General features: G+C 47.0%; 1 protein-coding gene across 1 annotated transcript in view; it reads right to left on the bottom strand.

Moving 5' to 3' along the window:
• tlx2 (T cell leukemia homeobox 2) overlaps positions 1 to 12535 on the bottom strand; it is a 59716-nt gene extending 47181 nt beyond the window's left edge. The window contains exon 1 of the mRNA XM_055630822.1: positions 11242 to 12535. Within this exon, the coding sequence (XP_055486797.1) occupies positions 11242 to 11704 (463 nt within the window). The 5' untranslated portion in view covers positions 11705 to 12535. The remainder of the gene's footprint in view (positions 1 to 11241) is intronic.
• Between the last annotated feature and the right edge of the window lie 393 nt (positions 12536 to 12928).

Consider the following 12928-nt stretch of genomic DNA (forward strand, 5'->3'; position numbering starts at 1 on the left):
GAGTTTAGAAGGATGAGAGGGTATCTCATTGAAACATATAAGATTGTTAAGGGTTTGGACACGCTGGAGGCAGGAAACGTGTTCCCGATGTTGGGGGAGTCCAGAACCAGGGGCCACAGTTTAAGAATAAGGGGTAAGCCATTTAGAACGGAGACGATGAAACACTTTTTCTCACAGAGAGTGGTGAGTCTGTGGAATTCTCTGCCTCAGAGAGTGGTGGAGGCCGGTTCTCTGGATGCTTTCAAGAGAGAGCTAGATAGGGCTCTTAAAGATAGCGGAGTCGGGGGATGTGGGGAGAAGGCAGGAGCGGGGTACTGATTGGGGATGATCAGCCATGATCACATTGAATGGCGGTGCTGGCTCGAAGGGCCGAATCGTCTACTCCCGACCCGAAATGTCACCTACCCATGCCTCCAGAGACGCTGCCTGTCCCGCTGAGTTACACCAGCGCGGTGTATCGTTACTTGCGGGGGGGAAATGGGGGAAGAATTCCTTCGTAACATCGACAGGGGTTGGTGAATCTGTGGAATTCTTTGCCACAGATGGCTGTGGAGGCCAAGTCAACCGGCAGTTTCAAAGCGGGGACAGACAGATTCTGAAGAAGGGTCTCGACACGAAACGGCCCCAGAGATGCTGCCTGCCCCGCTGAGTTACTCCAGCATTTTGTGTCAATCTACGGTTTAAACCAGCATTCTGCAGTTCCTTCTGAAACATAACAGATAACCCGGAGTATTGTGTACAGTATTGGTCTCCTAATTTGATGAAGGACATCCTTGTGATTGAGGCAGTGCAGCGTAGGTTCACGAGATTGACCCTGGGATGGCGGGACTGTCATATGAGGAAAGATTGAAAAGACTAGGCTTGTATTCACTGGAGTTTAGAAGGATGGGGGGGGGGGGGGGGGGGGGGGGGGGGGGGCGGGGTCTTATAGACACATATAAAATTTATAAAAGGACTGGACATGCTAGATGCTGGAAATTTTTTCCCAATGTTGGGTAAGTCCGGAACCAGGGGCCACAGTCTTAGAATAAAGGGGAGGCCATTTAAGACTGAGGTGAGAAAAACTTTGTCACCCAGAGAGTTGTGGATTTATGGAAGGTTACACAAAAAAGCTGGAGAAACTCAGCGGGTGCAGCAGCATCTATGGAGCGAAGGAAATAGGCAACGTTTCGGCCCGAAACGTTGCCTATTTCCTTCGCTCCATAGATGCTGCTGCACCCGCTGAGTTTATCCAGCTTTTTTGTGTAACCTTCGATTCTCCAGCATCTGCAGTTCCCTCTTAAACACTGTGAATTTATGGAATTCCCTGCCATAGAGGGCAGTGGAGGCCAAGTCACTGGATGGATTTAAGAGATAATTAGATACTCTAAGAGCTGGTGAAGGGATATGGGGAGAAGGCAGGCACGGGTTATTGATTGGGGATGATCAGCCATGATCACAATGAATGACGGTGCTGGCTCGAAGGGCCGAATGGCCTCCTCCTGCACCTATTTTCTATGGTTCTATGTTTCTAAAACAGATAACCCCAAATGCTCGCCAACCATTGCAGTGGCTCGCAGCACTACAGCGGTCGTCGACGGAAGCGTGTGAGCCAATTCTCGTCAAAAACGACCTCACAACGTGTAGAATTGAAGCATTTCCTACCTGCTTTAGCCAGCACGACGAGAAACGCCGTTACGGACCGGCACCCTCCTTAAGACACAACAGCGCCTTGGAAATACCTTTAATGGGACCCCACTGGACTTTATTTTGCACGAAACGTTATTCCCGTTGTCCTGTATCGGTATACTGCTGACGGCTTTATTATAAACGCGTATACTTCACAAGTTAGAGGAGTAGAATTAGGCCATTCTGCCCATCGAGTCTATTCCGCCATTCAATCATGGCCTCCTAATCCAATTTTACGTTATACGTAATGTCAACACGCTGAGTTACTCCAGTACTTCGCGTCTATATTCTCCAGAGATGCTGCCTGACCCGCTGAGTTACTCCAGCATTTTGGTCTACCAAGAGTTTTGTTTTGTTCGGTTCTGGTCTTTGTTCTGCACCGTTTGAAATCTACGTGTCTCCGTCTCCTCCTGACTCTCAGGCTGAACAAGGGGCTCGACCCGAAACGTCACCGATTTATTTTCCCAAGATATTGCTGATTGTGTGACCCGTTGTCACTTTCCCCTCTGCTAACAATGTACCATGTTGGAGAAACTCAGCGGGTGAGGCAGCATCTATGGGGCGAAGGAATAGGTGACGTTTCGGGTTTCAGACTGAAGAAGGGTCTCGACCCGAAACGTCACCCATTCCTTCTCTCCGGAGATGCTGCCTGTCCCGCTGAGTTGCTCCAGTATTTTGTGTCTATCTTCCCTAATTAAAATATGCGTCGCCATAATGCGATGGTCGCTCCTTTCTCTCTGCTGACTAGCACTGAGCGGGCACCTTTCCTGGAAAGGCTGTAGTGGGCCTCGAGACAGTGGCCTCTCTCTCCCCCCCTCCCCCTCCTCCCCTCTCTCCTCCTCCCCTCCTCCCCTCCCCCCCTCTCCCCTCCCCCTCTCCCCCTCTCCCCCCCCCCCTCCCCCCCCCCCCCCCCCCCCCCCCTCCCCCCCCTCTCTCCCCCCCCTCCCCCCCCTCTCCCCTCTACCTCTCCCTCTCCCCCCCCTCTCCCTTTCTCCCCCTCCCCCTCCCCCCACTCTCCTCTTCTCCCCCTCTCTCCCCTCTCCCCCTCCCCCTCCTCCCCCCTCCTCTTCTCCCCTCTCCCCCCACCCCCCTCCCCTCCCCCCCTCCCCACCTCCCCCTCTCCTTCCTCCCCCTCCCCCTCCCCCTCTCCCCCTCCCCTCTCCCCCCTCTCCCCCCCCACCTCCCCCCTCGCCCCACCTCCCCCTCCTCCCCTCCCTCCTCTCTCGCTCCCCCTCTACCCCCCCTCCCGTACCCTCCCCCCCCCCCCCCCCCCCCCACCTCCCTCTCTCTCCCCCCCTCCCCCTCTACCCCAACTCCCTCTCTACCTCCTCCTCTCCCCCCCCCTCCCCTCTCCCCGCCCCCTCCCTCGCCCATCCACCTTAGTAAAGGCGTTTCAGCGGCAAAATACTCAGATGCCGAATCTTATACCAACATATAATACCTTTTACTAGAGAGCCCGCATCACAAGAATAAAAAAAAACACCGAATCAAAGCGGTATTAATTCTGTTCATTGAGATATAATTTCTTCGTTGAAAATGGTACAAAGCGCACGCACTAAAACATAGAAACAACAGCCTCGACCCGAAACGTCACCCATTCCTTCGCCCCCGAAATGCTGGCCGGCCCGCTGTATTACGCCAGCATTTTGTGTCTATCTGCGGTTTTAACCAGTTTCCATCCTACATGGTATAAATGCACGAGGAACTGCAGGTGCTGGTTAAAAGTACACAAGGCGCTGGAGTAACAGCGGCGCAGGCGGCATCTCTCTGGAGGACACGGACAGGGGTCGTTTCGGCTTGAGATCCGAAACCTCACCTAACCATGTCCTCCAGAGATACCGCCTGACCCACCCGAGTTACTCCAGCACTCTGTGCCTTTTATTGGGCATTAACCAGTATCTGCAGTTTCGTGTTTCTATGTTTTATCTGTGCTATACAAGGCTTTCAATATCTATCTTCCTGCCGGCTATTAGAACTATCGCAGACCAAATATATTTGCCACATCATTAGGTAGTGCAGTAACAAATAAATAATTATATTTGTATAATCCATGCGTATAAAATATAAATGATATATGTTAGTGAATCTGTAGAAACCTGCGCGCTGCAAGAATCAATATATCATTACATTCGTTTTTACTTTGTATTAAAGGGGTGCGTTAGAACAGGGATATTTATAACAATATGTCACAGACGGCGGCGGAGGCCAAGTCATTGGGTATTTTTTAAAGCGGAGATTGATATGTTCTCCATTAGTAAGGAGTCAAAGGTTATGGGGGGAGAGGCAGGAGAATGGGGCTGAGAGGGAGAAATAGATCAGCCAATGGCGGAGTAGACTTGATGGGGCGAATGGCTTCATTCTGCTCCTACGTTGTATGGTGTTATCTATTTAATGGATCCGAATACTTCCCGATGTAGTACTTATATAATATTATGTATATATATGGCGCGCGCACACACACGCACACACGCACACACACACACAAACACATACATATACGCACACATGCACACACACACGCACGCACACACACACACACACACACACACACACACACACACACATATATACGCGTGCGTGCGTGTGTGTGTGTGTGTGCATGTGTTTGTGTGTGTGTGTGTGTGTGTGTGCGTGCGCGCGCGTGTGTGTGTGTGTGTGTGTGTGTGTGTGTGTGTGCGCGAGCATCGAATCAACGCAGTAGCCATTCTATTCTTTGAGATCTAATGCTACGATTTACTGGACATGAAGCGCTGGAGTAACTCAGCAGGTCAGGTAGCAACTCTGATCAACAAGGATAGGCGACGCCTCGGGTTGATACGAGTGTATATTATATACTAATAATAATAATAATAATAATTGATTTTTGTTAACATTAGTGTTAAAAGCTTACTTTTAACAATATATATATAGTTAAAAGTATATACATATGTATGTGTGCCATACACATATATATTTTACATTTAACACTATATATATATAGTGTTAAAAGTAAAATATATATATGTATGGCACACACGCACACAAACATACACACACTTTTAACACTATTATATATATATATGGTGTTAAAAGTAAGCTTTTAAATTAAGCTATAAATAATAATTTTAACAAGAATTAAATATTATTAAAGGTATATAATATACCCTCTTGTCTACAATATAAAAGTAAGCTCTTAACACTAATTTTTACTAATGTGTGTGTGTGAGAGGGACAGTCTACTTTCAACACTATATATATGACAATATATTTATTGTTAAAAGTAAACAGTCTCCTCACACACACACACACACACACACACACACATACACACATGCACACACACACACACACACACACGCTCACACACACACACACACACAGACACACACACACACATACACACACACACACACACACACACATACACAAACACACACACGCACGCACACACGCACACACACACACACACACACACATGCACACACACACATACACACACTCACACACACGCACGCACACGCACGCACACACACATACACACACACGCACGTATTTTATATTAAATACATATTTAAATATGCTACATATTTATCTGACTGGATATTTATTTGGGTAAACCCGGCCCCAATAATGTCACAACAATAGAGTTATGTGTTGGAAAAGACAGATTACATCCATTCATACATTAACCTTCCCGTCGCTGCATCGAACTTGTGCCTTAAATAAATCCCAATTTGGCCGCCAAATATAATTAATCGAATACTTTAAATAGCCCTGGTTCTCGCAGCGAGGAGTCCTGCTTAGCTCTGTGTGATGCGCGAGGCAATATCCTCACGTTAATGCCCTTCTGCTACCAGTGAGCCAGAGCTCCCTGCGTTTGATGTAGTTGCAACCGAAGAGAATTGCGAGACTCCAAAACAAATATAAACGCACGCTGGACTCGGTGAAATGACCGTGACAGATCGCAAATGTGTAACAGATCGCAAAAAAACACACGCATCCGGCTACGTGCAAAGGCTGTCCTTGTGGTGAGACAGTTGCCTTTAAACGCTGATATTATACATTGAACATTATAATTGTAAACGCTCACATGATAATTGAATGGGAAGATGAAATGTTGTTATAGGATAATGCATAAACATGAGTCACCTCTTGTTCACTTCAGTATGAAATTGCCACAATAAGAATCTACGTTCAGTTTTCGATAAGCAACCTAGCCCACAGCTAACAATGAGTGGCTTGTTTCCTTAATCATCGATACTTTTTTTTGTTGCATATCTTTCATTCATTTATTCTCTCTGTCTCTCTCTCTCTATAATCACCGTCTCCACCTCTCGCGGCCCTCTCCTGACTCTCAATCTGAAGAAGGAGAAGGCTCTCGACCCGAAACGGCGCCTCTTACTTTTCTCTAGAGATGCTGACTGGCCCGCTCAGTTACTCCAGTTTTTTACCCCCCTTGTGTATCTGTCCACAACTCTAGGATAGATGAGTTTTATCATTCATTTGTCGCCAGCCAGCTTCAGCGCGCTAATTAATTTGGGACGTGTTTAAGAAGGAACTGCAGATGCTGGAAAATCGAAGGTAGACAAAAATGCTGGAGAAACTCAGCGGGTGCAGCAGCATCTATGGAGCGAAGGAATTAGGCAACGTTTCGGGCCTATTTCGTTGCCTTCGTTCCATAGATGCTGCTGCACCCGCTGAGTTTCTCCAGCATTTTTGTGTACCTAATTAATTTGGGAATTCTGCTTTAACTGTGAGTTTCCCGAAAAACAGTTTATTTTGAAGTATATATATATATATATATATAGAATATAACCACAATGCGCGCTCGTTTGTGGATTTTATTTTGGCCTGCGCTGTGTTTCTCGGTAAGACCTACCCGACCGACTGTTTGTTACAGAGAAAACCAGCGCAGAGATCCCGGGCTGAGAATCTGTCGGACAACATTAACTCACAAGAACCGACAAGATTATGTTTTCAGACCGACCCCAATCACACCAACGGCGGCAGGTACGAGCAGTAATGACACGCCTTCAACGAAATCTCAGGTGGTACATATCACAGCGACAATATTGCACAACACATGTTTTCAGACACGAGTTATGAACCTAGAATTAATTCCATTTAATTTAACATTTATCTTCGGTATCAACCAGCATCTGCGGTTCCTTTCCTACTCGTTTAATTAAAGAATTGACGAAGGGTTTCGGCCCGAAACGTTGCCTATCTCTTTCGCTCCACAGACGCTGCTGCACCCGCTGAGTTTCCCCAGCATTTTTGTCTAACCTTCATTCCATTAAAGATCTGACTCGTAATGGAGTCACTTTTTTTACATTTTACACCGAACCATTTAGATAACGCAGAGAAAAAATAGACACAAAGTGTTGGAGTAACTCAGCGGGTCAGGGAATGACTCCAGCGCTTTTTGGATTGGAAATTTCATAAGCCAGCATCTTTCGCGTCTAGATTTAAATTATGCATGGTTTTTGGTGACATGGTTTAGGAATAAGCAAGGCACGAATTATCAGGGTTATGGCGATGATTTATCATCACCTCATTTTACAATTAGAAAGGACACCTTTATTTTAAATTGGTTAAAAACCGGACAGGGCCCGAAAACATACAAGATTGAAACATTGAAACATATAAGATTGTTAAGGTAGACAAAACTGCTGGAGAAACTCAGCGGGTGCAGCAGCATCTATGGAGCGAAGGAAATAGGCAACGTTTCGGGCCGAAACCTTTCTTCAGACTGATATAAGATTGTTAAGGGTTTGGACACACTAGAGGCAGGAAACATGTTCCCGATGTTGGGGGAGCGCAGAACCAGGGGCCACACAGTTTAAGAATAATGGGTAAGCCATTTAGAACGGAGACGAGGAAACACTTTTTCTCACAGAGAGTGGATGAGAAAAAGTGGAATTCTCTGCCTCAGAGGGCGGTGGAGGCCGGTTCTCTGGATGCTTTCAGGAGAGAGCTAGATAGGGCTCTTAAAAATAGCGGAGTCGGGGATATGGGGAGAAGGCAGGAACGGGGTACTGATTGTGGATGATCAGCCATGATCACATTGAATGGCGGTGCTGGCTCGAAGGGCCAAATGGCCTACTCCTCCTGCACCTATTGTCTATTGTCTATTGGGGGGGAAATGGAGGAGGACTGGCCAAATTTTGTGCCTTCCACCACAGTGATGAATGAATGCTGTGGTGGATGTTTGTGTTACAGTTTTATTGTGGCTGTGTGTTCTTTATTATTGTACTACTGCTGACAACCCAAATTTCCACCGACCCTGGTTGGGTGGCAATAAATTCTATCTAAATCTAAAATCTTTATCTTAAATTGGTTTAAAAACCAAACAGGGCCCGAAAAAAATCACTTAAACACGACGTTCTATGCGCGCATTAAATTCGACTGAATGATTCCTAGTGGCAAGATTTGTGTTATCGTCAATTGACAGCGCAAGGGGATGTTCAGTCCGTGTTCATTTCCAGCTGTGATTTTATTTTCCGAACTATTTATTAAAATAAATGCCTTGCTCTTCCATTTGATTGTCATTAATTACACGCGTTGTGTGTCTACTCTAATGTGGATGATTGTTTCAAAAGGGTATGCGGTAAGTTACCGCGCTCTGCACATGGAGGTTGCATCTCTCAGTCGGGAAGTCGCGTTTCCTTCATTTACAAACTGTTATACTTTTTTCGTTCAGCCCTTAATCTGATCTCGTTTTCTCCATTTCATTTCAGATTCAGTGAACCATTTTTAAAAAATTAAATCTGTACTGTACTTGTATCTGGGTTTGTCGGTCAATTGCCCCCTTGAGCGTAGGGGGGTGGATGAGAAAGTGGGAGGACATAGAATTAGTGTGAATGGATGATCGATGGTCGGCGTGGCCTCGGTGGGCAGAGGGGCCTGTTTCCATGCTGTATGTTTCGAGTCAAGCAGCTCACATTGAAACATAGACAATAGGTGCAGGAGTAGGCCATTCGGCCCTTCGAGCCTGCACCGCCAATCAATATGATCATGGCTGATCATCCAACTCGGTTTCCTGTACCTGCCTTCTCTCCATACCCCCAGGTCCCTCTAGCCACAAGGACCACATCTAACTCCCTCTTAAATATAGTCAATGAACTGTGGCCTCAACTACCTTCTGTGACAGAGAATTCCACAGATTCACCACTCTCTGTGTGAAAAATGATTTTCTCATCTCGGTCCTAAAAGACTTCACCCTTATCCTTAAACTGTGACCCCTTGTTCTGGACTTCCCCGACATCGGGAACACACTTGTGCATATGGTAATGAACTCGGCTTTCGTTTGCACTGAGCGTTAGTCCCTTTAACTCGTATTTTGTACACGGTGGACTGATTGATTGTAATCATGTATTGTCTTTAAACGGACTGGACAGCACGTTTAAAGCTCGAAAAAGCTCTTCACCGTTCCTCGGTACACGTGAGAACAATAAACTAAACTGTTCAAATCTATAGGAAGTAGCTGCGTGTAATTTGTTCAGTCTAAGCCATCCCGCTTTCTCACCCACTCCCCCGCAGGCTCAGGGCGATTTTCACAGGTCAATTAACCCGCAAACCCACGTACAGGCACAATGATTCTTAAGGGGTTGGACAGGCTAGATGCAAGAAGATTGTTCCCGATATTGGGGAAGTCCAGAACAAGGGGTCACAGTTTGAGGATAAGGGGGAAATCTTTTAAGACCGAGATGAGGAAAGGCTTTTTCACACAGAGAGTGGTGAATCTGTGGAATTCTCTGCCGCAGAAGGTAGTTGAGGCCACAGTTCATTGTCTATATTTAAGAGGGAGTTAATTGTGGCCCTTGTGGCTAAAGGGATCAGGGGGTATGGAGAGAAGGCAGGTACAGGATACTGAGTTGGATGATCAGCCATGATCATATTGAATGGCGGTGCAGGCTCGAAGGGCCGAATGGCCTACTCCTGCACCGATTTTCTATGTTTCTATGTTTCTATGTTTCTATGAGCGAAAAATAACTGCGCAGGAAGGAACTGCGGATCCTGGTTTTACACCGAAGATAAACAGACGCGAAATGCTGGAGTAACTCAGCGGGACAGGCAGCATCTCTGGAGAGAAGGAAAGGGTGACGTTTCGGGTCGAGACCCTTCTTCAGACCGAGAGTCAGGGGAGAGGGGGACAGAGATGTGGAAGGGCAAGGTGTGAAAACGACTGATCGAGACAAACGTGGATCAAGGGAAGGTAGAATGGTTCAATAATGTTTCACGTTACACTGAATTTGATATGAAATGGGGGAAAAAATATTAAAGCATTCTCTCTCGCTTTCCCCCATTTTTATAAATCTATAGAGGGTAACATTTTAATCCAAACTAATTGTTTCGGCGGAGGGAGTTGAGGCAGAGACTACCCCGCCGCTTAAGAAACGGTTAGTCAGATACTGGAGGGATATGGGCCAAACGCGGGTAGGTGGGACTAGTGTAGATGGGACATGTTGACCCAATGTGGGCAAGTTGGGCCGAAGGGCCTGTTTCCACGCTGTATCACGCTGTGATTCTTTTCATGACTGAATAAGGATGTCGAGCCGAAACATCACCCTTCTGATCCTTCTGAAATTTGTAGTCGGCAGAGTCAGGGGATATGGGGAGAAGGCAGGAACGGGGCACTGATTGGGGATGATCAGCCATGATCACATTGAATGGCGGTGCTGGATCGAAGGGGCCAAATGGCCTACTCCTGCACCTATTGTCTATTGGCAGGGCAGTACTCTGCATATCGCCATCTTGGCCAATTTGACCTTTTTACCAAGCCAATTAACCTACCAACCTGTGAGTCTTTGGAGTGTGGGAGGAAACCGAAGATTTCGGAGAAAACCCACGCAGCTCACGGGGAGAGAATGTACAGACTCCGTACAGACAGCGCCCGTAGTCGGGATCGAACCCGGGTCTCCCGCGCTCCATGTTGCTGTAAAAGGCAGCAACTCTACCGCCGCGCCACCGTGACCGCCCCATTCTATCTCTCCAGAGATGCTGCCTATCCCACTGAATTATTTTTTGTGTCAATCTTCAGGTTCGGTTTGTGCTCGCTGGAATTTAGAAGATTGAGGGGGGATCTTATAGAAACTTACAAAAATCTTAAGGGGTTGGACAGGCTAGATGCAGGAAGATTGTTCCCGATGTTGGGGAAGTCCAGGACAAGGGGTCACAGTTTAAGGATAAGGGGGAAATCCATTAGGACCGAGATGAGAAAAACATTTTTTACACAGAGAGTGGTGAATCTGTGGAATTCTCTGCCACAGAAGGTAGTTGAGGCCACAGTTCATTGGCAATATTTAAGAGGGAGTTAGATGTGGCCTTTGTGGCTAAAGGGGTCAGGGGGTATGGAGAGAAGGCAGGTACAGGATACTGAGTTGGATGATCAGCCATGATCATATTGAATGGCGGCGCAGGCTCGAAGGGCCGAATGGCCTATTCCTCCACCTATTTTATATGTTTCTATGTTTAAATCAAACCTTTTTTTCTCCCCGCTAAATTATTTTTTTATGTCAGTCTTCAAGTTAAATCAAACATCCCCCCCCCCCCCCCCCCCCCCAACACCCACACACAAATTGATGATCTCACCTGTTAATTTGTCTTTCGCAAAGCGTCTGCTGCTCTCCATCCACGGAAAAGTTAAAGTGGACATGTTTGCAACGTTGCCCAGATTGGGGATACAAGGTACTGTCGGCAAACCGGCCGAGAGTTGTGGATGAGCCATGGGTCTGTGTGCGGGCACTCGGATCACCCCGGCCCCGCTGTTCATATTAAGATTCATATTCATACTTACGTTCATGTTCATACACATGTTAACATTATAGGATCCTGGCAGCCCGACCATACCGCAGGCGTTGTTGTAAGCATTGGCGTAGCCGCCGTCCGCCATGTGAGAGTTGTACGCGCTGGCTGCGAGGTGGTAATCCGAATCGGCCATCCTGCTGGCGTGCATGCAGCTGCCCGCGTCCGGGTTGTTGAGTATCTGATCAATGCCGAAACTGATGGGTTCGTGTTCGTGCGGGTGCGTTTGCTCAATTGCAGAATGATCCATGGTGTCCTTCCACCCGAACGGTCGCTGGTCTTGTGTTCGTGTTATTTCCCCCCACACACACACACACACCAAAAAACGAAAAAGCAAAATAACAATTTAAAAATCAGTCTCTCTCTCTCTCTGTGTCACCACCAAAAACTGCTTTGTATACCTTCGATTTTCCAGCATCTGCAGTTCCTTCTTAAACACCAAAAACTGCTTCCTCTGTCTGTCTCTGCAAAATTGAACGAGAAAAGTTTTTTTGTGTGGAAAAAACACACAAAATAAATCCACACGGTGCAAGGTTTGAAGGCCTCCCCCTCCCTCTCCCTCTCCCCCACCACTGAGTTTGTATTTTTTGGTTTAAATCTTCCTCCTCCAGATCTGGGTGCATTGGAAAAGAAAACAGCGAAGCCAAAAATAATTAGGGTGCATCTCGCCTGTGCAGAGTTGCAAGGTCCAAGTTTCTGCTGGGGAACCCAGAGAGAGAGGGATAGAGAGAGACAGAGAGAGACAGAGAGAGAGACGCGGCGGCGAAAATCCGGGGTCCTCGCACCCCATTGGCCGCCGGCCGCCATGATTGACGGGCCGGGCACCCTATCGGAGGCCGGGATCTGGGCGATCCCCGACGGCGATTGGTCCCATTCACCACACACCTCAATTCCCCAGGGGTCTCAATCGCCATTGGCCGCCGCTTGAAGAATTGGCGGTGCGCGCCCCGAATATTTGCACCGACCCATTTGCTGCAAGAAAAATAAAACACTAACAGCAAGGGGGGAAAAAAAACAACAACCCTGCAACTCCAGCGTGACCATTAGGGGCGAGGAACAAGGAATTAAAAAAAAAACGCTTTGCAAAAACAAAACAAAAAACATTTAAGATAAAAGAGGTGAGACAGGAAAAAAAAACGCCAAAATGACCTTGGGCATTTAAGAAAAAGCACCAAATGATCGTGCTTCAGTCAGCCAGAAGTTTCCTGGTAAAATAGGAAATATGCTGGGGTAAAAACAAACCTCATCAGGAACAAAAAAAGATGAAGGGGAAACCTTATTGAAACTTACCGGATGGTGAAAGGCCTCAGATTCTTTATTGTCATTGTGCAGTGTATAGTACAGAGACAAACACTGTGGGATGGAATGGATGTGGAGAGGATGTTTCCACTAGTGGGGGAGTCTAGGACCATTTATACCAGGTCATAGCCTCAGAATTAAAGGACGCTCTTTTTAGGGAAGTAGCCGAGGAGGA

This window comes from Leucoraja erinacea, unplaced genomic scaffold (assembly GCF_028641065.1).
Source record: "Leucoraja erinacea ecotype New England unplaced genomic scaffold, Leri_hhj_1 Leri_53S, whole genome shotgun sequence".
NCBI classification, from domain to species: Eukaryota; Metazoa; Chordata; class Chondrichthyes; order Rajiformes; family Rajidae; genus Leucoraja; species Leucoraja erinaceus.